General features: G+C 47.5%; 1 protein-coding gene across 3 annotated transcripts in view; it reads left to right on the top strand.

The window, feature by feature from the left end:
- TTBK1 (tau tubulin kinase 1) overlaps positions 1-27419 on the top strand; it is a 291426-nt gene that overhangs the window by 166067 nt on the left and 97940 nt on the right. For 2 of the 3 annotated variants that reach the window (XM_059720348.1, XM_059720349.1), the window contains 3 exons: positions 17200-17265; positions 20010-20102; positions 22714-22839. In XM_059720348.1, coding sequence (XP_059576331.1) covers positions 17200-17265; positions 20010-20102; positions 22714-22839 — 285 coding nt within the window. Of the gene's footprint in view, positions 1-584; positions 602-17199; positions 17266-20009; positions 20103-22713; positions 22840-27419 lie in introns of those variants that run through there. The other variant, XM_019476573.2, reaches the window with a different exon arrangement.

Raw genomic sequence — 27419 nt, 5'->3', positions numbered from 1 at the left:
AGCTGGAGCAGGAATGGGGGAGGGAATTGCAGTGAGGAAGGGGATGGAATCAGTTTGTGGGAGTGGGAGAAGCTCCAGACTATTTATTTGATCAGTTTGTTTCAAGTGAAGGGGAACAGTCAGAAATACTGGATCAAAAAGGGCCAAGCCTTAATGGTAATGAGGGGCTGCTACCGCTTTTAATATTGATATTTGCCCTTTATATTAGAAATGAAACCTAGGTGAGCTAAGAGAAGCTGGGGTTTGGCCAACTGGAAACTTTCTTGCCAATTATGCTTACATTTCCCTAGGTCATATTGATCATGGTATCTGACAAACCATTCAGAAGTTACAGACACTTATCTTTAATGGTTGTATAATGACAGCTAGTGCAGGTGAAAGTGGCAGTGACCATTGAGCAGGAGACCCACACATTTGGAGGGATGTGATACTGAACTGATTTTTAATTTACTTTATTTATTTTTTTCTCCATTTTGTGTTTTTTTTTATCATGATTTTCTTTGGGTTTCTCTTTGTTTTACAGTTCTTTTGGGCTCTTTTGAGGCTGTGTTTGATACCTTGGCTTCCCATCTGCTGCTCGTACCCATCTCAGCTATAAGTTGTGAGTGAGCCATCACCATGATTATGGGTTTTGTTTTTCTTTTTTGCTTTTGTTATATGTGGAAATCAGGGTTATGTCTGTTTTTGTTTTCCCTTCATGACATGTTTCTGTTTTTCAGCAGGATTGTGACATTCTCCTAAATCTGATACAGAGGCCCAAAACTCTTGGTGAGAAAGTGGCAAGCTTTCTAGATCTATCATGTCAATCTGTTAAAACCCTGGAGGGCTTGAGAAGCAGCTAATGTCTTCAGCTGTTTGTTTGGGGCTAGTCTGGGTCTTATATTGGAGCTTGGAGGGGTCCCTACATTTTTTTTAAGGGAAAGTTTAACCTCAAGCCAACAAGCTGAGACGAAAACCCTGCTAGAGGAATTTAAGGATGCTTTTATATACACTCTTGAGAGATCCACTCTAATAGAACACCAGGTTGTTTTTAAGACAGGGCTGTCTGTGCAGAAGAGATATTCGTGAATCTCAGTTTAAGGGATACAGTCTGCCAGGAGACTTAAACTATGCTTGAACTGGGGGTGACTGAAGAATCTGCTAGCAAGAGTAGTCCAATTGTGCTGGTGTCAAACCAAACCCAACCAAACCATTCATTTTCATACTGATTTTTGAAAAGTAATTGTGATCTCAAAGTCTGTCTAACCAACGTCCTCGGTAGGCGAGATTGTCAAAGGGCTAGGAAAGGTCAAGTATATTACCTACTTGGATTTAACCAAAGGATATTGGCTAATTCTATTAGCTCCAGCATCCTGAGAAATTATAGCATTTGCAACACAGTGAGGACTCTATCACAATTTCAGATTCTAAGTTTTGGACTCCATGGGTGAGTCCACACATGCAAGCACATGCGCTTCCAGCAGCTCAGATGGAAGGGGTGAACATTTGAGCCGGGTCTTTTTGCCTCAGCTCATGTGCCTGGACATGCAGTTTGGTGTGGGGCAAATTGTGGCACCTGGGGTAAAGTAACCCTGCCTGGCTCCTCATGGATCTGCAGCCAGGGGAGCTAGAGCCTGGGGCCAGCACCTGTGCTGTTCCCAGCAGTATAAAAAGCTGCCCTGTCCTGGCCCCATCAGTTCAAAAAGCTGCCCTGGTACAGGTAGCTCAGGGCTACTCACTCTCAGGAGCTTTTGGGGCCCAGCCAATTGGTACCTGGGAACACTACCCCTTGTACCAGCTGGACTGCAGAAGCAGCCCTGAGGTTTCACTGCATCCTTTACCCACTGCAGTAGTCTGACAATGGGGTCTGCTGCCTGGCTGTGGCCTGCTGCACACCTGCCAGACCCGGATGGGGACTGCACAGTCAGTAGAAGTATCTGCCTCTCTGCGCCAGCTGCCAGTGGGCTGTGGCTTCAGAGTTGGCCTTTGTGTGGCACTACTGCCACATGTGCCCCCTACCTGGCCATCTGAGCAGCTATCGCCCGGAACATGTTCCCAGTGTGGTGGCCTGCTTTAAACTGTCAAAGCATGTCCTTCTGGCCCCAGTTGGCCAGGAGGTCAGCCACCTCCAGCTGGGTCCAAGGTGCCAGCTCTGAGCAGGCTTCTCTGTCTGGGTCCTGCCACTTGCCTCCCTAGCAGGAATTCTGGTGTTCCTTATTTGAAAACTGAAAAAACCCTGATAAAAAAATCCCTAAGTCACTCTGTAAAATACCCTGAAATCCATTTTCCTCCACAATTAAAACAAAACCCCGCCATATATATATAGAGAGAGTGAGAGACAGAGAGACAGCTATCAGTTGGGCAATGTTTTATTGATATATCTACAGTGTTAAAGCAGTTTGGAAGCCTACCATCATAATAAAATGAATTCATAATAAAATGTTTTGCTGTTTGCCTTTGGTTTTCTTACCATAGAGCAGTTAGAGCTTCCCCTGACCCCTTCACTAACCAGGATGTGGGGACAGCTGCCCCTGGAGCCACAGCTCCTGCAGGAGGTCTCATCCTGTCTGGCAACTGGGCATGCAGGGTGTGTGCTGGGGGGATGTGGGGTTAGCAGGAGTGGTGTGAAGGGTTGTGGGTGGCTGTGGAGGGATGTGGGGGCCATGGGATGTGTGGGTGGATTGTGGGGGGACTGTGAAGGGGGGTTGCTCAGAGGGGCCCCCCACAGGGCACAGCACCCCTGCACAGCTGATGGATAGCCCCCCACAGGGGCCACAGCCCCCCATAGGGGCTACAGCCCTCTAACAGGGGTTACAGCCCCTGAACAGGGGCCACATGACCTCCGCAGGGGCTACTACCCCTCCATGCAGTGCCCACATGCCCTACCCCCATTTGCTTCCTCAGCCGCTCAGATTGCTACCTCACCTGGCTCTGTTCCCTGCTGGCTCCTACAGCCCCTGCTGATGGCTGCCCCCCCATCCTCCCTCCCACTTGCACCCCCAGCCCCACAGTGGCTGCTCCACCTGGCCCCATCCCTTGCTTGCACCCCCAGCCCCCCCATGGCTGTCCCCCAGCCCTATCCTCCCAGCACTTTAAAGGGGGGGGGGGGAAAAAGCGCCTTGCTCTCAATGGCAGTAGGAGGGGCTGTGAGGCCATGTGGCAGAGCCCCCACATGCAGCAGAGGGCAGCAGGGTTCCCCGATCGCACCCCACACTTGGCCCCAGCACTCTGGGACTGAAAAAAAATAAAAATAAAAGTCCCACACTTACCAGCAGTAGCAGCTGCTATTGGGATCACTGAGGCCTCCTGGCAGAGCCCACCCCGCCTCTCTCCCTGCCCCCTCTGCACGGGTCAGTGGGGCCACCTGGCACCTGCATTGCCACTGCCCCATCATGTGGGTGTGGCTGGGGTCCGCAGAGTGCTGTGTGGGTCCATGCATGGTTGGGCAGCTGGGGCCACTGTGGCTGTCACCCAAGCTCTGTGTTGCATACAGGGGGGGCTCTGCCACAAGGTCCCAGTGACCCCGATGGCAGCTGCTACTGCTGGTGAATGCAGGGCTTTTAAAATTTATTTTTAATTGCCAGGATGCTGTGGCCGGGTGGGGCAGAGATTTTGTGGGGGAGAGTCAGGGGGAAGACAGGGGATGGGGCTGGGTGGAGCAACCATCAGGCAGGGCTCAGGGGCCAGGCAGGGGGGATGGAGCCGGGTGGGGCCCCTGCAAGGAGAACTTTTTTCCTTTCCGCACATGCCTCTTGCAGTGTCTCAAAGGGCTTTGAGACGCTGCAAGACACACGTGTGTGCTCATGTGGACGTGCCCCATGGGGCACCTGCTACCTTCCAGCACCTAATGGAAAAAATATTCTGTCCACACTGGCAGAGCTGAATACTTGGATGATGTCATAATATTTGCCAGGGATGAAAGCGGTGAGTACATTCAGGTGCTGAAAGTGGTGCTGTATTTGCTTAGAGCCACAGGCCTCAAGAGCAGCCCAGCTAAATTCTGGGTTGGGTGCAGAGCGACTAAGTACCTGAGGTATACCCTAGGAAATGGAAGTATTAAATCATTAATAGATAAAGTAAGGGAACTGGTGGAGTCCCCAGTATTCACAACAAATTGATAAGGGAAATCATTCCTAGGACTGATGGGATATTAGCAATGCATTATCCCTCAATGTTCAGTTATTAGAGCATCTCTGACAGACCTGCTCTGGGTATTTGGCACCAAGGAAGGTGCAGCGGAACAGAATGTGTGGAAGCTTTTGGAACAATAAAGCATCTCCTCTGCAGTGCTCCAGTGCTGTGCAGCATGGATTTTACACAGGAATTTGTGTTACAAACTGATGCCTCTAAACAAGGCTTGGAGGCAGTGCTCTCCAAATTTGATCCTATATTTAAGTAGAAAACTTCCCAGAGAGCAAAAATATGTGGTTATTGAGAAAAAAGCAATCAAGTAGGCAGTCAAAACCCTCTGCTACTACTTTCAAGGAGCCCCCATGATCTGGGCATCACCTATTTTGGCAGGCACCCCATATCGCTTCAGACCTAGGCCCTCTCTTGGTGCCCCTGACATACAAGTTTGAGCATACCCACCATCCATCCCTGTACTGGTGGCCCTCCTCACCACATCTAAAATAAGTCAAGTAATCACTACATTTTCCCCTCAGGCTGCTAGTCTGCTCCAAGTTTCCTTCTTCCCTCAAGCAATCCTTCACACTTAAGTGACATGGGGCATGTGGGCAGCAGACCGCAGCTCTGACCCAGCTCTGGCCCATGCTATCACTGCCACAAAATCCTGGCCCTGGCACTAGCCCTGGAGCAGCAACCCACCCAGGTGCACACCCTGCCAGCACTGCTCGGGCCAGTCTCCATGGAGACCCTGGCCATGTGCTGTCATGTGAAGGTCCTGGGGTCTTCACAGAGACCAGCCAGAGTGCTGTGGGCAGGGGCTGCTGGGAAATGGAGTCTGGCCACTGGCCACATCTGCCATTTTGTCCACCCCTGCTTAAGAGTCTTACAGACCCAGGCCAAAGCAGTCCCAAGGCTCTGGCAGGCTGCTTGAGATTTTCTGGTTAAAGAGGGAATTATTTTCATAGCCCAGAGTTCCTGCAGTCACTGGTAGGCCTCTGCCACCTGCTCAAAGGCCTTTGGGTCATTTCCTAGCCCCATCTTCAGAATTATTCCCTCTCATTCCTCATCCCCCATTGGCATCAGGGAACAGGGAGACACACCAACCTGCATAAGCACGTTCTCATAGAATCATAGAAAATTAGGTTTGGAAGTGACCTCAGGAAGTCATCTACTTTAACCCTTTGCTCAAAGCAGGACCATCCCCAATTAGATCATCCCAGCCAAGGCTTTGTCTAGCTGGGTCTTAAAAACCTCTAAGGTTGGAGCTTCCACAACCTCTGTGGGTAGCCTGTTGTAGTGCTTTACTACCCTCCTAGTGAGAAGATTCCTCCTAATATTTAAACTAAACTTCCCTTGCTGCAACTTGAGACCGTTGCTCCTTGTTCTATCATCTGCTACCACTGAGAGCAGTCCATCTCCATCCTCTTTCGAACCCCCTTAGTTTGAAGGCTGCTATTAAATCCCCTCAGTCTTCTCTTTTCTAGACTAAATAAACCCTGTTCCCTCAGCCTGTCCTCAGAAATCATGTCCCCTAGCCCCCTCACCATTTTGTTGCCATCTGCTGGACTGTCTCCAATTTGTCCATATCATTTCTGTAGTGGGGGTCCCAAAACTGGACATAGTACTCCTGATGTGGCCTCACCAGTGCTGAATAGAGGGGAATAATCACTTCCCTTGCCCTGGCAACAATCCTACCAATGTAGCCCAGTATGCCGTCACTCTTCTTGGCAACAAGGGCACACTGTTGACTCATATTCAGCTTATTGCCCACTGTATCCCTCAGGTGTTTTTCTGCAGAGCTGCTGCCCAGCCAGTCAGCCCCCAGGTTGTACTGGTTCATGGGATTCTTCTGTCCTAAGGGCAGGACTTTGCGCTTGTTTTTGTTGAACCTCATGAGATTTCTTGTGGACCAAGACTCCAATGTGTCGTGTTTCAAAAGACATTGATGTAAGGATTGGGTCACAGGTGTTCTGTCTTAGTGGTTAGCCCACAGGGGAAGGGCAGGAGCTGGTGCAGAGTCCAAATCACAGGCTGAGTCAGGGCATCAGGAATCAGGAACCAGGGACCAAGTTACCAGATTCAAGGGGGAAATTCAGAGGCAGAGTCCAGATCACAAGCCAAGTCAAGGTTCAGGAGCCTGAGACTAAATTAACAAAGCCAAGCAGAGTTCTCAGAGGCCCAGAGCAGCTTACCACAGCAGACCTTCAAGTGGTTGGCCTGCAGCCTCCTGCCAGAGGCGGACCCAAATGGGGAGGCAGCTTTTTCCACTAGCCAATCAGGAAGCCCTTACAGTGGCCAGCAGGTTCATAAGCCAGGGTTTCATTTTCATTAGAGCATCAGGCAAGTTTGTCCAAATGGCAATTAGTTGTGGCTGGGTTGCCTGTTAGGGCCCCTGATAGCTGCATCGATTGCTGCTACTTCTGCTGGAACTGCTGCTGCTGATGTTAGTACAGGCCTGATGTTGGTACGGGCCTTCTAGCCATTTGATCAGAGCTAAGTTTAGACTGCCTGTATTCTCCAGCACATGCAAACATGTTCCTTACCCTGCTTCCTTAGCTAAGCAAGTCAGCTTTGATTTCAGGTTGCAATCAGTTCTTTTATTCCTTCTAGCACAAGCTTCATACCCATAATAAATAAATTAACTTAACCACAGTAACCAAAGCAAATGAGTAGACAAGCAATAAGCCAAAACCTAGGCTGCTTGAGGAGTTAAAAAAACAAAAAAAACAAAACATGCTTTACCGGAAGAAGCTGCACATTATTTTGACCCAGCTCCACAGCACCTGTTTAGATTGGGCACTTCAGTGGGGCTTTCTGGCTCTTTTAGCTTTAGTTGATTCAATCAGCTATTAAATAAAAGTGCCAAAAAAGCCCCATTGAAGCAACTAATCTATACAGATGTCGGGTGAGCCAGGTCCAACCTAGGTGCTGCCTGTTCTGGGCATGTGTGGGGCTTGGCATGGAAGTGCACTGAGTTTAAAGTAAAGCACTGTGTCTTGGGGGCGGGGGTTGTTAATGTCTGAAATCAGCCCTAGTGTCTTTCTTCAGACAACAAAAGAAGACCTTTCTAACTCCTACTCCTTCTTCTCCTCGAGCTCTTAACTCTTTTTTGTAACTCCACCCTCATTACCTGCTTGTTTTAGGTAGGTCCTCACCTTCCAGCCAGGCATACAGTTAGCTGCTGACCACATGGAGCTGGGTTTAGAGCCCCTGAAGGCTGAGTACCTCCTTACACCTTCCCTGTTCCATCCAGAATACGTTTCCTGGAGTTCATTTCTGAATCACTGCTGAGTGGGACCCATGTAGGTCCATCACAAACTGGCATAAACTGTGAATGTGGGCTTTAGCACAGAGACCCCTGTCCAGGGATTGTAGTTTGTACTCCTAATAACTCCTCCATAACTAGGGCTCCACTCCTTTACTCCTGGCTCCTTTTCCCCTTGAGTTTACTTTGGCCCAGGGTGTTTGGTGAAAGCCAGCCATCTTTAGTTTTGATATTGAGCCCAGCATTTGGCTGAAACATCATTTCCCTTGGTATCATAAGAAATGGTGAAGAAGTGGTAAATGGCACTATTGAAAAATAAGAAGAGGTTGGAGACACTCCACCAGGCTTGGGAAATTTGAGGCTTTTTCTGACTGCTACCAGAGGCAATGAAGTGCTTAGTTAGCACTGCATCGGTGAATTACAGATGGGTATTGTTTACTTCTTGTTTTAAATGTATATAGTCATACATCTGTCCGTTAGTTCAGAAAGGATAACTTTGCGCAGCTCTCATATAGACCCCAGAGCTAAAGTCCTTTTAAATATAGTTTATCATCCATGCAGTGTATGGCATATTGCTGTAGTCTTCTTGGTTTTTTCAGGTACACTGTATTATTTATTTGTTGTATAAAGCATGCTTGGTACCATTTAGATGTTCAGCCTTTGTCCTGAATAGCAGAGTTGGTAGGAATACAACAAAATAAAAGGTGTGTCAGAAAACTTATTTAACAGTTTACAAGTTTTATACTTTTTTCCATTTTACTCATTTAAATTGCTGAAGTGGATAACTTGTATTTGTTTCTTTAAGTGGAATTTTCCAAGGGTTCTATAGTTCTGAATTTACTTAGCATTTTTTATTAAGACTTTTCATATTATGCAAAAAAATAACAAGTCCTGGAATTTTGTTGTGGAATTCCTGGATAACAAAAAATAACAAGTCCTGGAATTCATATTCAAGCATATAAGTAATATGTAGATGGCCTGTGTTATATTTATAACCAAGACCACTTTGAATGTTTAAATGTCTGGATAGTTTAAATGATTTGACCACACTGTATTCCTCTGTCAGAGTTTTCAGTATCTGAACATTTCTGGAGAAAAGTGTTTAAATTATAGAAACATATTTTTTTTTACAACTATCTGGAGAGGGTAGACATATCTGCACGTTCATTAAAGTGCAGTAGTTCCTTTACATTTCATTTAGTACTTGTATAATCAAGTACTTAATAAATGCACAGTAACCAGAGTTACTGTGCAGTAGTGCCAGCACACAGTTTTTTAGTGGTGCTTACTGTGCGGCAGCCTAATACTGCTACACAGTAGTGTATTAGCATGGTTTTTGCCTGGCACACTACTGCACAGTGTTATTAGGCTACTGTGCATTAAGTGTCTCATGTAGACATGCCTACAATGTGTGCTACAGTAACTCTTGAGTGAAGAAATACTTATTTATATAACATGCATTATATCTCTTGCTATCTGCATTTATTCAAACTTATGACTGGAGTTGATGATGGAGTTGATGATCCAGTTGCTTATGACTTCAGATGAAAGATGGTAGTGGGAATATTAAGTGCCCTGTAACTAGTTTTGTGACAAACAATGTAGTCAACATGGCTAAGAGGAAGTGGAGCTTTGCAAGAAAAATAAAGATTCTACTGATGTAGTTATGTCTGGTTATTTTGCTAACACTCTACAGTTACTGCCAGAATCCCTGGATGGAAAGGATATCCATCTAAAGGTTTTATCTGAAGTTCTGAACCCATGATGTGACACAGAAAAGAAAGACCCCCTGTTCCAGTGAAGAGTCCCCCTTATAGTGGTAGCCTCCAAGATATAGGGCAGGGGTCAGCAACCCCCGGCACGTGTGCTGAGCATGGCACGCAAGGCCATTTTGCTCTGCACACCACCACCAGCCCAGGCTCTAAGCAGCTGCTGCCAGCCACGCAGCCCAGACTGCTCCCAGCCTGCGGCTGGGAGGCTGCAAGCCTCCATGGGCCAGCTGCAGCTGGGAGGCTGCAAACAGCTGCTCCGGCCTCCAGCATGTCAGCACTCTGGCACCTTCCAAGATAGACATTGTGATTTTTTTGGGACTCCGGCCAAAAAACGTTGCCTACCCCTGATATAGGGGTTCAATTGCAGGGCCTGTGCAGTTAAAAAATTCACAGTAGAAACTTTGCAGGTTAGAAATTGGTCTTGATTTATCCTGTTTTAGAAAAAAGATGGTCTGCATTTGCAGATGGCCTAATATTTGCAGAATATGTAAACAGAATTAAAAGTTTTGAAGAGCGTAGACCGGAAATAGGTACTAGGAAAGTCATATTGTTCTAAAAAGATTTGCAGAGGAATCGCTTTCAGTGTGGAAGCCAGCACTGAGGAGATTTGATTAAATACAGAAGATTTTTTCTTTGATTGCTGTAATTGTTGAAGGGTGGAGGAAGAGTGGAAAAATCTTGTCTTGCAAAGCAGTTAGATGACAGAAAATATTGATCACCCAAAAAATGCATTATGACTGAGCCTTTCAAGTCTGTCATTTTCTGGCTTATAAAAGATTCTAGTCTGTGCAAGGGAAGGTATCAGCACTTACTTTTGAATATGCTGAAGAGAGTTATGCTTGCAGTTGTTTTCCACCTGAAGTAGTTCAGTGGCAGGTGAGGACTTTTGCATTTTACAAAGTTTGTTCTCCAATTAAATACTGAAAATGTAAGTGCTGCTCATGGCATAATGAATTTGTGATTTTTGATGGTGGTTATGGTGATTTAAAAGCCGCATTATAATTGTAGTATAACTGACAAATTTATGAGCTGTTTACATAAAACTGCAGTTTTGAACTTTAATGTATTAAACCCATAAACAGTTTCTCATTGCTACAATTGAAGTAATTTTGTTTTTGCTATGAAGTCTGTAAGACCATCTTAGAATAAAAATATAATTGTAGTTCCTGATCCTACAATCATATCCATAACTATATGCATATGAGTAAATTCACTGATATCAGTGAGGCTATTCAAATGGGTAGTGTTATTCATATGCTTAGGTATTTGTAGAATTAGACTTATAATCTTTAATACTTTTTTCTCATTCTGCATTTGTTTTGTGAAATTCACATCAAATACCCTATCAGCAGTGACTGTAAAAACAGCTTTTATTATTTAGTTCATTTTAAATATTTATCTAAAATTACAAGAGCATAGATTTTTGAGTGAGGTTGACAGTTAGGACACTGTTCCCTGCTTATAGTCTGAGACAACAAGCCACAGAGAGAGTGGAGGAGAGGTTTTCAAGCAGAGTAAAGAAACAAATATTTATTGACTGTTCAGTTGTTCTTCAGCAGAGCAGTGTCTGAAGCCTTGTGGAATCTCAGGGTCTTCATCTGCTTCTCAGTATCAAAGCTCTGCAGCCATCATTCTCTCAGGCCAGGAGTACTGGATATATTCCTCTTCAGAACTGGTCAGCAGCAGAGGGAAATTTCTGTTGAGGGATGAGATCCAACCTCTTTGAAGCTGACTGTTGCCTCCACAGTGCTTAGCTACTTTAATTGCAGTGTTGAGTGTTTTAGCCCCTGAGTACCAGGGCCTCTTTGCAGATTCTTGGGTGAGATTTTCACAAGCACTCAGCCTTGCCCTAATTCTGCTCTTTTGCTTGAGGGAATATTACACTTAATCATTTATTCCTTTTGCTTTTGCAAGTGCATACCAACTTTCATTATTTACGCAGTCACGAGCAGTGGGGTTTCAGAGATTATTGGAAGTTGTGTTATGAGCAGGGATCCTGGTTTTCCCTAATAATAAATTCCAAATTATCTTATAAAAAAATCCCAAATCCATAATTAAAATGAAAGGCCACTATAGATATAGGTATCAGTTGAACACAATATTTTCCTGATATATTTACAATTTTAAAGCAATTGGAAGCCTACCAGTGCCTCAATCAGTATAATAAAATAAATTCTAAATACCTATAAATTTTGTATTTGATTTGGGGGTTTTTTATCATGGAAAATCAGAGCTCCCCCTGCCCCCTTAGCTCACAGAATTCAGTTCCAGGCCTCTCACACCCAAGCCACAGCCTCCCAGCCCTGCTGGTGCCCTTCACTCTTCACCCACAGCCACCTGGTCCTGCCGGTGCACCTCACTCCCCCACCCACAATCTCCTGGCCCTGCTGGTGCCCATCACTCCCCCCCACAGCCCCCAAGAGCTGCTGGTGCCTCTCATTCCACCCCACACCCCTCACCCACAGCTCCCTGTCCCGTCTCAGCCTGCCGGAGGGGGCCCCCAGCTTCCAAGTCTATGGGGCCAGGGACTCAGATCTGTATCCCTGTGCCCCTCCGCAGGAGTGCCCGAGCCCCAGCTGCTGCCTGCAGGAGGCAGCAGCTGCTGTAGCAGAGAGGAGCACAGAGCCCACTTCCTCCTCCCTGTTGCCTGCTGCCTGCAGGCTTGGATGAGGGTGTGGGTCTGGCCCCCTGCTGCTGTGTGCACTCCTAGGGGGCTGGGGGACCTGTGCCTCCCAGATCTTTGCTTAGGGCAGGGGTGGGTGCGGGCTGCTTGCTGCGGGCTTGGGCTCCTCGTTTTGCTGCCCTTCCTCGGGGCTTCCGCAGACCAGGCCCCTGCTGGTGCCGTGTGGGCAGGGGGCACTTCGCCAGGGCAGCATGGAGCTTTCAGCAGCAAGCAGCTTCCCCGTGTGACCCTGCTGTGCCCTGCAGCTCTGTGTTCTACCCACTGGTCTGCAAAGGCCCTGTGGGAGGGCAGCAGGGTGGGGAGCCTGAGCCCATAGCAGGCACCCACCCCTGCCCCACGCACAGATCTGAAGGGCATGGGTCTCCCCTGCCCCCTGGGAGTGTGGAGTGGTGGGGAGCCAGCCCTGCCCCCTGGACGAGTTGCCAGTTGGCTCCATCCCGCTCCCTGCCAGAGCCCTACGACTGCATGATCTGGCCCCGGACCTCAAGCCTCACGCATCCCCCTGCCTAGGAAGCAGCCCCAGCCCCTACCCTGCCCAACCCATTCCCTCCCTCCCTATGGGGGCCTCAGTCTCACCCCTCTCCTACCAACTTACCTGTGAAAGCTGCTCTCTAGGCTGCCTAGCGGCCATCTGCATATACATGCACATGGTGCCCCTTGCCTGGCAGCCCTCCTCCTGCTCCCCCTGCAGCCCCTTGCAGGCTGGAACTCTGCCAGCCTGAAGAGGTCTTTGCAAAATTTGCAAAATTCATGGGTTTTTCCATTAAAAGGAGAAATCCACATTTTCCTCATGTAAAGGGGGAAATCTGTGTTTTTCTCTGTTTTTCCATGGGAAATGGAAATCCTGGATCCCTGGTTATAGCCTCTGCATCAAGGGAAAAAATCCCCTCTAATGAATGCCAGTGGCAGGGCTGACTTGTTCTCAAGGCAACTATATCAAGCCCCCTGTCTCTTGGGGAGCATTTGTGGAAAGGGCACACGAAAATGGAGAATACAGTTAGATCCAAGGAGGCAAAAGAGAAGAACATCATAGGTTCATAGATGTAGGGTTGGAAGGGACCTGAGCAGATCATCAAGTCCGACCCCCCTGCCGTGGGCAGGAATGAATACTGGGCTCATATGACCCCTGGTAAGATTAAGCTCATATAACCCCAGCTGGGTAATTGTCAAGCCTCCTTTTAAAGACCCCTAAGGTTGGAGCCAGCACCACTTCCCTTGGAAGCTGGTTCCAGATCCTGGCTGCCCTGACTGTGAAGTAGTGCCTCCTAATGTCTAGCCTGAACCTACTCTCAATCAACTTGTGGCTGTTATTCCTTGTTACTCTGGGAGGACAGGGTCTCACCCATTCCCCTTTGGTCCCCCCTGGTAAGTTTGTAGATGGCCACTAGATCCCTTCTCAGCCTCCTCTTGTGGAGGCTGAACAGGTTCAGATCCCATAGCCTATCCTCATAGGACCTGCCCTGCTGCCCCCTGATCATGCGAGTGGCCTCCTCTGGACCCTCTCGATGTTGTCCACATCCCTCCTGAAGTGCAGCGCCCAGAACTGGATGCAGTACTCCAACTGGGGCCTGACCAAGGTCGCATAGAGGGGGAGGATCACCTCCTTGGACCTGCTCGTGATGCATCTGTGGATGTATGACAAGGTGCGGTTAGCCTTTCTGACTACATCCCCACAGTGGCAGCCCATGTTCATCTTTGAGTCAATAATGACTCCAAGATCCTTTTCTGCCTCTGCTGGCGAGAGGGGAGTTCCCCAGCCTGTAGGTGTGCTGCTGGTTCTTCCTCCCCAGGTGCAGTACCTTGCACTTGTCAGTGTTGAAACCCATCCTGTTCTCATCCACCCACCTCTGCAACCTGATTGCAGCTTGTCCCTCCCCTCTAGCGTGCCCACCTCCCTCCATATCTTAGTGTCATCTGTGAATTTGAACAAGGTGTTATTCACCCCCTTGTCCAAGTCTCTGATGAAGATGTTGAACAGTGCAGGCCCAAGGACCGAGCCCTGTGGAACCCCACTGCCCACATCCTTCCAGGTCAAAAAAGACCCGTCCACCACCACTCTCTGGGTACGGCCTTCCAGCCAATTGACGATCCATCTGACTGTGTAGGGATCGACACCACAGTCACCTAATTTTTTAATGAGAATGGGGTGAGAGACAGTGTCGAAGGCTTTTCTAAAGTTCAGAAAGACTATGTCCACCGTGACGCCTGCATCTAAGGATTTAGTGACTTGATCATAGAAGGCCACGAGGTTGGTCTGACAGGACCTGCCTCTGATGAATCCATGTTGGTTGCCCCTAAACATAGTCTCCCCTGCTGGCCCCTCATGGACTTGCACCAGGATAATTTTCTCAAAAGGTTTCCCCAGGACTGAGGTAAGACTAACAGGCCTATAGTTTCCTGGGTCCTTCCTCCTCCCTTTTTTGAAAATGCGGACCACATTGGCCCTCTTCCAGTCCTCTGGCACCTGGCGAGAGCAGCACGAGTGCTTGTAAAGCCGTGCCAGGGAACCCGCAATGACCCCTGCCAATTCCTTCAGCACCCTGGGGTGGAGAGCATCTGGAACTGCTGATTTGAACACGTCCAGCCTCTCCATAAGTTCCCTAACTCAGTCCTCCCTGACCCTAGGCCTGGCGGAGTCTCTCCTGAGTCTGTCCTGAATCCCAGTGGGGGAGATGTCCTAAATCCTGGTGGGGGAGATGTCCCTGTCCTGAATCCTGGTGGGGGAGATGTCTCCCTGCTCAGAAAAATGGAGGCAAAGGGTTTGTTAAAAAGGTGCTTTTTCATCTGGTGCAACTACTAGATTGCCAAGCATATCCTGCAGGGGCCCCATGTTGCCTGGTGCCTTCTTTTTACTCCCTGTGTATTTAGAAAAGGAGTTTTTGTTGTCCTTGATCCTTGTTGCTAGTCCTAGTTCTGTCTCTGCCTTAGCCTTCCTAACAGCCTCCCTACAGACTTGAGTGATGGAAGTATAATCCTCTTTGGTGATAGCCCCTCCCTTCCACTTCCACTTTTTGGCTTTCACGCATTCCTGTATGCATTTGGTGAGCCAAGGGGGTTTTTGAGCACTCTTGCCCCCTTTGACTCACATTAGGACTGGCACTCCTTGGGCTTGGAGAATCATCTCCTTAAGAAACTACCACTCATCTTGGATGCCTAGTTCCCCTACTCATCTTGGATGAGTTTTCATCAAAGTGTTTTCATTTGTTTAATTCTGACCTTTCTTGTGGATCACATCAGGTGGTGAGGGCTGTGTGCCTGTTCTGAGGCAGAGATGGTTTTTAGATAGCCAGCTTAGGTAGCAGGAAATAGGTAGGGTACCAGGAAGCTGTAGTATAGGCACTCAGGGTTAACTTTTCATGAAGCAAGGGAGCTCTGTTCCACCCCACCCTGTTGCCCACCCCAGCTCTGGCCATTCAAAGCAGCTAGCAACTTTGTGCTGTCACTCTCCCTCCTCCTCCTTCCCCCGCTGACAGACCTGGAGCTGGGGAGGGTGGGGGAGCAGAGCTGGGGAGAGGGGTAGTTCAGCAGCCTCCTCAGACATTGTGGGAGCAACCCTGCCTGATGACTAGTACCAGCGCAGGCAGGCTCCAGCCCTTCCCCCAACCCAGTAGGCAGGTGGGGGCTCTAACTCATGGCAGTGGGAACTGTAACTCATGGTGGTGGGAGCTTTAACTCATGGCACTTTATGTAAAGTGCTGTGAGTTACAGTGAGACCCTGAACATCTGTAGGCACCCTCAGATACGATAATGACAGGAGCCACGTGGGAGAAATGAGAGGATTTGAGCAGCTAGAAGTCCAGGGAAGACAACTGAGATGGGAGTAATCTGATAGATCCAGTCCAATCCATCTTCTTGGATCTGGGACATTCTCTAGTGTGGTGTCCTATCCAGATTCACAGTCTTAAAGGATGGGACCATTTTTTATTAAGAGGAGGAGGAATGGAGATGTGTGAGGCATGTAAGACATTTGCAGAAGGTATTGACTAATTTGTGAGGAGATACTGGACAAGGTCAGCAGGAGCATCTGTTCATTGGCAGTACTTCAGAAGAGCAATCCACTACTCTTGCCCTGAACAGACTTAGTTTACCTCATACCAATTCATTTCTCAGTAGGTGCATCTACATGTGCAAATGCTGTGGGGTGTGTTTATTCTAGAATAAATTATTCTTGAGTAAACCCACCAAGGGCAAGTGTCTACACATGTGAGGATTTGGCAGCAGATTTGCTGTTCCTGACAGCGCTCTGCCCCCACCTACTGTGGCCCCCAGCAGCATCCAGGTTGAGCTCTAAGCTCCACCTGGGTGTTAGCCCAGGGGCTGGCAGGGGGCATGGGGCCAGGAGATAGTTCCCTGCCCCTGGGAGCTGTCTGCTGTTGGGGTAGGCTCCGGTGGGGGAGCCCAGACAGGGACAATGTCGTGCTGCCCAAGCAGCAGGGAGCTTCCCATCCCAGCTGCCCAATCAGTGGAAGGGGGATTGGAAAGAGCTGTGAGGGAGGGACAGGTCTTAGCCCCCTGCCCCAATCTGCCAGTGGGGCAGCTAGCAGTGAGCTCCTGACTGGGCAGGATAGCCACTGCACGTGCAGACTTCCCTGCACTGTCTGGGGCTGGCTGGGAACTGTCCCAGTCAGGGGCAGGTCCCAGACAGATCCAGACTGGGCGGGGAACTCTTCCTGTGCAGGGAACTCCCAGCCGCCACTCTGCGATTGTGGAGCAGGGGCTGTGAGCTCCCTGCTGCCGGGACAGGGGGACATTGTTTCCACCTGGGCTCTGCCACCAGAGCCAGCCCGGCAGCAGACAGCTCCCAGAGGCAAGGAGTAATCTCCTGCCCCCTCCCGCAAATTTTCTCCCGGTCAGCCATCTTCATGTGCTGTACTATGCCGTAATTATTTGGCAGTTAATTTGCTGCTTGCATTTGCAGGTAGCAAATTAACTGCTGAGTAGAGGAAATTACTGCACAGTAAGGGTCAGCATGTGTAGACGGTGACACTTACTGTGCAGTAATTAGTTTTACTGCACAGTAAAGCATCTTGTACAAAAAGGAATGTTATTCCTGAACTTCTGTACTAACTTGCCATTGCAGGTGAAGTTTATTCATGAAGGTAGAAACCTGGAAAATGCTGACATCTCTTTTGCTCTAGCTGCCCTGTAATAATGACCAGTACCTTGCTCTCAGTGCAGATTAGTGGTTAAATATGGGGCTAAAAAATGCACTGTGTGTTTATGTAGCCACTAGAGCACAGAAATGGCTTTCAAGAAGAGTTTAGCATTTGATGGATTAGTAAAGGTATAGCTGGAAAGTCTTTAAAAGTTTGTTATACTCTGGATTCTGCAACACTGCTTTGTTTCTGAGATTATTTATTGTCTCCCTACAGCCTCGCAATGTTGCTGGTTTTCGGGGAACAGTCCGCTATGCTTCAGTGAATGCACACAAAAATCGAGTGAGTATCTCAGCTATTTAAGGGTTTAAAAGATAGAGTTCATTCTCCCCAGTAGCTGTTAAGTTCTGTGCTCTTTAGTGGTGAAAGTGGATTGATGTTTAGGTTTAGTTTGATGTGACTTCTGACTTACTGCCTAAAACAAGTTGATGTATCTAAAAACTGTAGTGAAAATATAAAACTATTGATTGCCAATATAAAAATATATTCTTGCTGTTGGCTTTTCTCTAGTCAAAGTCTCACATTTGGTAATTATTATGCTCCATTATTAAGAAAAAATAAAAATCAAGTTTTAAAAATCCAAGAGAAACTGATATCACTGGGTGCCTGTAAATGAGTATGGCAGCTGCTCTGACACACTATAATTATGCTGATACATTGATAAATGAGATGCTGTGGTGCTTTAATTAGAGCGACTCTTGGAGCCACTCTCATTAAACACCCCTCACCCCTGGAGCATGTGTAAAAGTGCCCACTGTCACTGTCAGGTTCCTGTGCACTATGGCTGCTTCCCAGTAGAATCCTGATCTGTTCTGCACAACAGCTGGCTCCCTAGAGCCCCCTGTCCACCTGAAGGTTGAAGCATGGCCCAGGGTGAAGGGTAATTTATACAAATCAGATTCTCCTCTAAGGACAGATGTTACTTATGAAGAATGTCTGGACTCTTTCATCCCAAACTCTCCATGGAGATCTCATCTTTCTTCATTTCATAATTATCATATGTAAATATTTTAAAAATGCTTTCTATTTAGATAGTAAATATCTTCTGTTTCTTGAACCCCATCATATAAAGCCATTTGGCTTCTGATGCCATGCTCTTGCTGCCACTCTCTTATGGCTCCCTCCAGACTTCAGCCTCCAAGTGCTGTTGCCTTTTTAGGAGGAGCTTCTCCTGCAAGTGTTATTGCTTAGCATTGATATTGACTTTTTGGGCCAAATCCTATTTTACCTTTATGCACCTAAATGATACTTGGTCATCTTGTAAAGGCATCATTTGGCATTCTCAGAGTTGAGGTTCTGTTTCCCCATGTGGCAGAATAGAATTGCCCAGGCACACAGGTAAATGCCTGAAGAAAAGAGGATCCTCAGTGTGGCAAAAAGCATCCTGCTGCTGCTTATCCGTTTCATCCACCAAATATTAAATGCAAGATGCAGAGAAGTCACTGGGGACAGGGATTAGAAGCCATGTACCCTGCCTTCCAGGGCAGTGTCTATCTTACTGAACCATACAACCTCTATTTTCCTCTTCTCCTGGCACCCCCTATCTTCACCTTTTGGATGCCTTTCTAGAGGAGGGCTAGACTCTGTGCAATGTCTGAACTTGTGGGGGCCACAAATTAGTCCTGCACCCTCCCCAAGTCCAATCCAGTCCCTTTCCCTTACCTGATTTGCTGCTTGGCTTTCTGCTCCTTGCCCTGTGCTCCCTACCTGATCTGCTGCTTTGGATTCTGCTTCCTGTTGTATCTGCCATTGTGCTGCCAATCCCTCCCCACACAGAGGCTGCCTGTGCAACTTGTGGCACCTGTGCTGCAGGTTTGCCACCCTGTCCTGAGAGAGGTAGTTAGCCATGTTAATCTGACCATAGCGTAGTGGTTAGAGCAATTTGCTAAGAAGTGAGAGATGAAGATTCAAAGCCCTTGGGGTGGGGGTGGGGGGCTATAGAGGGAACCTGGCAGAACCTGCATCTCCAACTCCGTGGGAAAATTCCTTAATCACTGGGCAAAAGTGGAGATCCTCCTAAGCTGCTGCCAAACAGTAATTATTTGTGGTTTCTCTTGGACTGTGCTTTCAGGGACATGAATTTATACATATACCCTGTTTATTCTATTCCACCTTGAAACCCTTGTAGCCTTCTGAGCTATTGTGTAGCCTTCTGAGTATAGCCTTCAGAAGGGAAGAGCAGGACAAGCGTGACTACACAAGGGGGAGTAGAATCTAAAATCTGTGTAAATGCCAAAAATGTCACTCATGTGACACATAAAGGTAAAACAGGATTTGGTCCTTAAATTTCTCAGTACATAACCAACAGGTATGAATCCTTTACAATTCCTCCCAGAATTGTATAGATTACAAGAAGCAAGGCTTTTCTGGTGGCATCTTTTATTGGATCAGCTGTATATCTGGGAGAGATTTTAGACAAGCTACCAAGCACAAAGTGCCCTTTCTCAGGGCTAAAGTATATAGGTTGACATTATCCCTTCTTAGAGACTGGAAAACTGATACAGATCAGTTAATTGATTTGCCGAAGGTCATGGAAGGAGTCAGTGTCAGAAGTGGGCTTAGATTGTTTTTACCTTGGGAATTTACATTGCATTCTGAAGAGCACTCACAGCTGTTCTCTAGAACTTTCTTTTTATGTTTATTTCTAATAAGAATTAAAAAAACCCCGAAACAATTGTCCAGTCATTCAGTGCTGTCCATCCTGTGCACTGAGTGAGAGGGACCCTGTGAAAAACAAGCACATAATCATATAATTAAAGACCATTTATAATGCATCTGTGCCAGGGAGAGGAATTAAGGATGCATAGACAGTTTTCATTATGGCATTTCCTGATTTTGAGTGCTTGACTTTGCAGCCTCAATAGTATCTAACCACTTTCTGTAATTATGTTGAAAATGGAATTGACACATCCCATAGATGTTACCCTCTCCACTTGATAAACAAGGAGGCTCATCACTGGAGAATACAAACACTGAGCAGCAGCAAAGATGCTGTTTCACTTTACTTTGTCTCTTATCTTCTCCAGGAGATGGGTAGACATGATGACCTGTGGTCCCTCTTTTACATGTTAGTGGAGTTTGCAGTTGGCCAACTTCCATGGCGCAAGATCAAAGATAAGGTAGGAAACCTGGTGATTAACTGTAGCTAGAGGTTGTTTTTCAGGCTTCATCTCAAGTTGCTATAGTAGTATGTGTACATGTGCACTGGCGGACATGACAGACTCTTGATGCCTGTCTGGGACATCTACCTGTATCTTAATATAAATTATGAATGTTAATGGATCATCAGGCTTCATAAAAAGCGAAGTTGAATTTGAAGTGGAGGTGAATTATACCACAGCCTGGTTCCAGAGAGTCCTTACAAACAAACAAGGACTTTAGGGAAAGAAACACTTTCTGAGGAGGCTGATGGTTTATTCATGTCAGCCCAGTTTCCCAAGAAAGGCTACGCAGAATCTTCAGTTGGTGAGTCAAATAGGGTGCCCAAACCAAAGGACTTAAACTAAGAATCCACATACATGTTCCTGAACAAACCTTGTCCAGGAAAGCATATATGACCGTCCCACAGAATATTGGTCCCTAACACTAGTTAGGACTCTCACGGGGGGAGGGGGGGAGGATCTTGCAATTTTTTGGCTTTGTTGGAAAAGTCTACCACAGGGATTGGCAACTCGTGGTACACATGCCAGAGCATGCAGGGCCATTTTGCCTGGCATATAACGTCTGGCCCAGGATCTGGGCAGCTGCTGCCAGCAATGCAACCTGGGCTGCTCCCAGCAGGTGGCTGGGAGGCTGCAAGCCCTGCTGCAAGCAGCCTGAGCTCCGTGGCTGGCAGCAGCTACCCAGAGCCTGGGCTGGCTGCAGGGGTGGTGGCAGCCTTTTTCCAGTGGAGGGGCTCAGGGAGAGCTGTGCTGTGGGTAGGAGTGGAGCAAGCTCAGCTGCACAGGGCGGGTGGTGGCAGCCCGGGCGGCACTGGAGGGGTGTCTATAGCCCCCTCTACTGTTGCCAAAGCTGTCCCTAGGGGTGTGCAGGGTCTGGGGCATATTAGCCTGTATGGGACCCAAGGGGGTTGGGGGTGGTGAGCGGCCGGAGCCGGTAGTGCTTGGCAGTGGCAGAGCTGGTGGCAATCAGCAGTGGTGGCACATGGAGGGGTCTATATGGCACTGACTGTGGGGCCCCCCAAAGTGTGGGGCCTGGGATAGTCACCTCAGTTAGTGCTGCCCCTTTGGGCTCCAGAGCCCCAGTTGGGCTTTAGGCCAGCAGCAGCTGTGTGCACCCCTCTGAGGAGAGGACTGGGGAGGAGCCTGAGGCAGCACAACCCCCAGTCCCTCCACCACTGTCCACCCAGAAGCATGTATGCATGCCCTGCCTCAGGCCTCTCCACCACCCTGTGCCCCAAGGCATGTGTGCAGTTGCTGCCAGTGTGAAGCTGGTGCCAGGGCTTTAGAGAGCAATTGCATACATGCGTCAGAGTGGGTGGTGGGGGAGGGGGAGAGACCTGGGGTTGCACTGCCTCAGCCTCCTCCCCTGCCATCCACCCAGAGGGGCTCATGCAGCTGCCACTGGCACAAAGCCTGGCTGGGGCTCAGGAACCCACAGGGGAGGCACTAGGGTGGGCTTGGGGGGGCCTATAGCCACCCCAAAATTTGCCTTAGTCCCCTCCCCTCCATAGCCACCCCTCCACTGCTGCCTAGGCCCCTGCTGCTCCGCTGCCACCCACTCTGAGCCCAATCCCCTCACCAGGAAGAGGCTCCCCTGCTGGGAGCACCACACCTTTGCAGGCTCATCTGTGTGGGGTGGGCAGGCAGTGGCTGCTTTGGGAGGGATGGCTACAGGGGGACTAAGGCGAATTCTGTGTGCATCTTTGTGCACACATGTTTGGTTCTGTGTGCGCGTGCGTGCATGTATGTCTAGTTCTATAGGCATCTCTGTGTGTGTCTGTGTGTGCATATGCAGCTGTGTGTCTGGTTCTGTGTATTTCTGTCTGCATGTGTGTGTCTGATTCTGTGTGTGTCTGTGTGCATGTATGAACTGCATGTCTGGTTCTGGGGGTATGTGTTTGTATGTCTGGTTCTCTGTGTTTGTGCGCGCACGCGCATGTGTGTGTGTGTGTGTGTGTGTGTGTCTGGTTCTCTCCCTCCTATCCTTTTTTTCTCTCTCTCTCCTCTCCTTTTTTCTTTATTTTCTCTCTCTTCTCTTTTTCTCTTTTTTTCTTTCTCTTTCCCTCTTTCTCTTTTTTTTTCTCTCTCTCATCACAACATGCTTAACAAAAAAAGAATACACAACAAAGGTAGTATATGAAGTTTTATGTATTGTCACCAGGTTTAGAATTTTTAGAAAACCTGGTATTTACTGTAGGAAAGCAACATTTATGATTATTAACTATATTAATATACAGTGAATCCTACCATGTACCCCTTGCCTTGGTTTTGTTTTTCTGGCATGCCAGCACTCTGGCACCTTACAAGGGAGACAGTGCAGATTTTTCAAAAACATTGCCTACCCCTGGTCCAGCAGCACATCAGGACAGCACCTAAAGGAAGCCTCTGGATCCAATATCCTCCTCTTCCTTCACAGGCAAATCAGCCTCATTTTGCTAGAACATTATGACATGAGTGAGTTCCTATAGGGTCCTAGAGGGCCTATTCTATCCATTGCAGGAGTGCTAAAGCTTAGGTGTTGGGAACAGGGAGAGTGATGCTGAAAACTAGTGTGTTTTCTTTTCTGCAGGAGCAAGTTGGCATGATAAAAGAGAAATATGAACATAGAATGCTGCTAAAACACATGCCTTCTGAGTTTCACCTCTTTCTGGATCATATTGCAAGCCTAGACTACTTCACCAAACCAGATTATCAGGTAAGAGCCCATCCTTGTTTATGGTCTGCTGTGCCTGCTCCTTTTGGTATAGTGGGAGAAGGGGGACAAAGCTGTACCTACGATCAGTATCACTGATGCAAAAGTCTAGTCTGAAGCTTGACAGCAGGACCTTCATATCATAGATAGAGAGAATATAGACAGATGAACAAATTGTGGAGAGTTTAAAAAGGAATAGAGATTTATTGCAAGTCATTTGCACTTCAATAACTACCCATGTGTTCACTCTTCCTCCTCTGCCCCCACAGTAAGTGGAAAATAACCTGTGGTAATATACCTATCAAAAGAACAGCACTAAGTTACAGTGGTTTCACTTCCACTTGCCTTGAGGGAAGAGTGGATTTATGGCCTGTTCCCATGGTATAGTTGACATGGGCCAAGTTCCCAAATGTTTTGAACATGATGTATTTTGTTTCTTTGTCCAGACCCTTATACATTATTGTTTAGCCACTGTAAAGTTAGTTGTAGACTTTATAGTTATCCTGGAAAGTATTGTTCTAGGTCAGTATTAAATAATTATATTCAAGCTGATATATATGATTAGCTGTCCTTCCCAGGACAGGACATGAAAGGAGAGGCTTCCAAGTGTAATTTAATTAAAACTCAAGGGGATAAGTCAGTCTTTTTCATGTAGTGGGGCTGTACAAGGGGGGAAAATATCCTCATTTAAGGGGGCTCAGATTTCCAAAGCATGGGAAACACTGCCTAAAAGGGAAAAAAAAGGAGGGGCTCTTTCTGTGTTCTCTTCCTTGTCTGCCAAGACCCAGGACATCAACTTCCACAACAATGTCTAGGTGTGTAAAGGTGCCCCAAAAATGTAGCTTTTGGCACGGAAAATAGGGAAGAATGTGTGACAAATTAAAAGAGATTACCCTTTGAAGTGCCAACCTCCAGCTGTATACTATCTCAGTAAAACAGCAGTATGCTATCAAGCAGCCTTTCAGTGATCTAGGCCAGAGGTGCCACAGATATGCCCCATAGGCCAGATGTGTTCTGTGGATCCCTGTTAGCCAGTCTGCAATGAAGTGGCCTCTTATGCTGCATGTGTTGCATGCTGGATTGGCCCTGTGCTCTCCACGTAACATACAGGACTGGACTGGGACATGTGCTATATGTGGCACATATGGCAGGCCAGCCGTGCATGCTTGATCTGGACTAGTGTCCCAGATTTGAAAATTGAAAATTTTAAAATTTGAAACCAGGCAATTCTGTATTCAAGTAACATTGCCTACTCTATCAGTGAACTGCTGATCCCTGCCCTGTAGTGCTCTCTGGGCTTTCCTGGTTGCTGAATGATACCAGGGAGAATTTTTTTCTGCTCCTGTTAATACTCATGTCTGTTAGCTTGTGGCAGGGCACTGTTGGTACCTGCAACTTTAAGAACTGAGCCAAGCAGCCAGCAGGTGCTTCACTGTGGCAGCCATTTTAGATCTTTGGCTGCCTATATAAACAGAGCAGTTCACTGCTGGCAGGCCAGGCAGTTAAATCACCTGGCTGCATGTAAGGTCCTGGAGGTAAGGGCTGGAGCTGTAGGGGATGGTTTGGAGGCTCCTGGTCCTGGGCATGACCTAAAATTGCACCGTGCTGGGAGTGGGTGGCCTGGTGGGGCTCCCAGTGGCATGGGAGCCTCCAAGAAATGCCAGGCCAGTTACAACCCTGGTGAAAGGCAGGTTGGGGTGCCTTAATAACCCTAGCTCCAACCCCATAGTAGGGTCCAGAAAGCAGACCCAGGAAGAGAGTGGGGCTAGAGACTCGGAAGCCTGACTTGAAATCCCTCGACTGGTCAGTTCTGGGACCAGGACCTGCAGGATCAAAGGGCCAGGGGCCCACTGTGAGGGACACCCAGAGCTGAGGGTCTGGGGTTCTGACTGGCCTGGAGGTAAGGCCAGGGCCTGTGTGGCCAAATGTTCTGTGGGGGACAACACCTATAAGGGGGAACAGCTCAGGGAGCTAGGTACCCCAGAATGAAAGCGAAGTAGGTTACCTTAGTGGAGGGATCTTGTAGGGGTCTGGACTGGAGGATTCTCAGGCCCAGTGTGGGGCTGATGAGGTTAACAACTCTGGATGCCGTCTGCAAGGCTTGGGCTGCAGTGTAGGGAAGGAACGGAGCTGCAGATAGTGCCCCCTGGCATTGGGGCAAGAAATGGGTAGCCTCCCACCTAATTAACAACTTACTTAAATATCAAGGCATGGCAGGAAAGAAGGTGGGTGGTTGGTCCGGAACAGGTGGGCAGGGCATTGGTAGATTGGCCCCAAGAAGGCCCCTGTTACATCGCCCTAGTCAAAGCTAGGGATTTGGACTAGGATTATCCAGTGGTCCTGCTGGGACTTAAAAAAACCCAGAGTTTCCTGTCTAGAGGGTCTTGCTCCTTCATTCAGGGTCAGAGTGACTGCCCATGGTCGGAGTGGAGTGGACTGTGGGGTTTGTTATGTTCTTTTGTAGCAGGGATGTGGTCCTCTTGGTTGGATGTCTTGAGCTTGTTTAACACCTGCTTGCTGTCCTTGTAGTGGCAGCACACTTACAGCACACTTTCCGTCCTGCTTTATCTGTGGCGAGTTAAAAAGTATTTTTGGTGTTTCAGGCTTTATGCCTGGTATTTGGGTGAGAGGGTTATCCACCAAGTTTTTAAGAACAATAACAGACAGACACATGTCTAAGATGGTTTAGAAAGGGCTGATCCTATCATGAGCAGGTTGGACTAGGTGACTTCCCAACATCTCTTCCAGCTCCGCCTTTCTATGATTCTATAATAGCTACCACAAAAGGAAGTCCTGTTCAGAGTACTGCGAATATCTGTGGAGTTGTATGAGGAGGACTGTTGAACTGCCCACACTAAAGAACTAGAGAATCTGATAGCTTTTGAATGATCAAGTTTTGGAGTCTTCAGTGCTGGATGACAGATCTCAGAAGGGGCATGCCAGGGCTATATGTGAATCTTGTCCATTACAACATCCCAGTTCCTCTGCTCAAATCTGTAGCATAAAAAATTAAAATTTGTGAAGGAAGTCACTTATTGCAGTGAAGTCCCTTTAGAAACATTCTATTAAATGATCCCAAGTATGTTTATCAAACTTCACCATGGCCTAAATGGACATCCCAATGCCAAGTTGATCTGTATGTGCATGTGGATTTTAGAGCAAATTCAAAGTTTAGTTTAAATGTCACCAGGTACACTGGTGAAGTTGTAACTACAGGGGTTCTCTGTAAAGCCCTATGATATATTATAATATCCTGATGTGACAGAAGAATGTACAACAGGAGACCAGCCTGGCTAGACAGAAATCTCTTCACTGGGTTGAAACTCAAAAAGGAATCCCTCAAAAGATTGGTCATATTACTTGGTCATACCACTTGGAAATTAGATCATATTACTAGGAAAGAGTATTAGAGTCACATGGGCATTCAGGGAGAGAATTAGGAAGGCCAAGGTATGATTTGAGATACAACTGGTAAGGGACATAGAAAGCAATAAAGTAGGATTCTAAAAAGTATGTCAGGAGCAAGAGGAAGACCAGAGAAACCATAGATCCCTTACGGAACACAGAAAGCAATCTAGTCATGGTTGATGCAGAGAAGGTTGAAGTATTTAATGCCTTTTTTACTCCAGTCTTCACAAATCGGGGCAGCTACCTAATAGCAAGTGCAGTTTGCAGCAAAAATAGGGAAGGAGTCAAACAGCCTAGAATAATGGCAGAATAGGTTGGTTATACTTACAGAAGATAGATGCTTCCAAGTTGGCAGTGTCAGATAGGATACACCATCAAGTACTGAAGGAATTGACTGAGGTAATTTCAGAGCCATTAGCTATCTGTTTTGAGAACTTATGGAAGTTGGGTGAGGTCCCAGATATTGGAAAAGGGCAATATAGTGCCCATCTTTAAAAAAGGGAAGAAGGAGGATCTGAGGAATTATAGATAAGTCTGACCTTGATATCTCACAGATTCACAGAAGTTTAGGGCTGGAAGGGACCTTGTGATATCATTGGATCTGGCCCCCCTGCTCTGGGCAGAAAAGACTGCTGAGGTTCAATAACCCCAGCAAGATGTGCATCCAGTCTCCTTTTGAAGATCTCCAGGATAGGTGCCTGCACCACCCCCTCTGGGAGTCTATTCCAGAATCTGGTCACACGCATCGTGAAGAAATTTTTCCTCATAGCCAGTCTGCAACCTTCTTCTAGAAGTTGATGACCATGGCTCCTGGTTTTCCCCTGGGGTGCTTTGGTGAATAGTTGTTTGCTTAGCCCCCAGTGCTCACCCCTGATATATTTGCAAGCTGCCACCAAATCCCTGTGAAGTCTTCTCTTTTCTAGGCTGCCCAATTCTATATCTGTCAGTCTTTCCTTGTATGGCTTGCTCTTCAGGCCACTAATCATATGAGTGGCTCTTCTTTGGACTCTCTCAAGCTTCTCCACGTCTTTCTTGAAATGTGGCACCCATAACTGGATGCAGTACTCCAGCTGCGACCTCACCAATGCCAAGTAGAGTGGGAGAATAACTTCCTTAGTTTTGCTTGAGATGCATTGGTTGATGCATGCTAGCGTATAGTTTGCTCTGCTAACGGT

This window comes from Alligator mississippiensis, chromosome 1, assembly GCF_030867095.1.
Source record: "Alligator mississippiensis isolate rAllMis1 chromosome 1, rAllMis1, whole genome shotgun sequence".
Taxonomy (NCBI): domain Eukaryota; kingdom Metazoa; phylum Chordata; order Crocodylia; family Alligatoridae; genus Alligator; species Alligator mississippiensis.
This window is presented reverse-complemented; position numbering and strand designations above follow the sequence as displayed.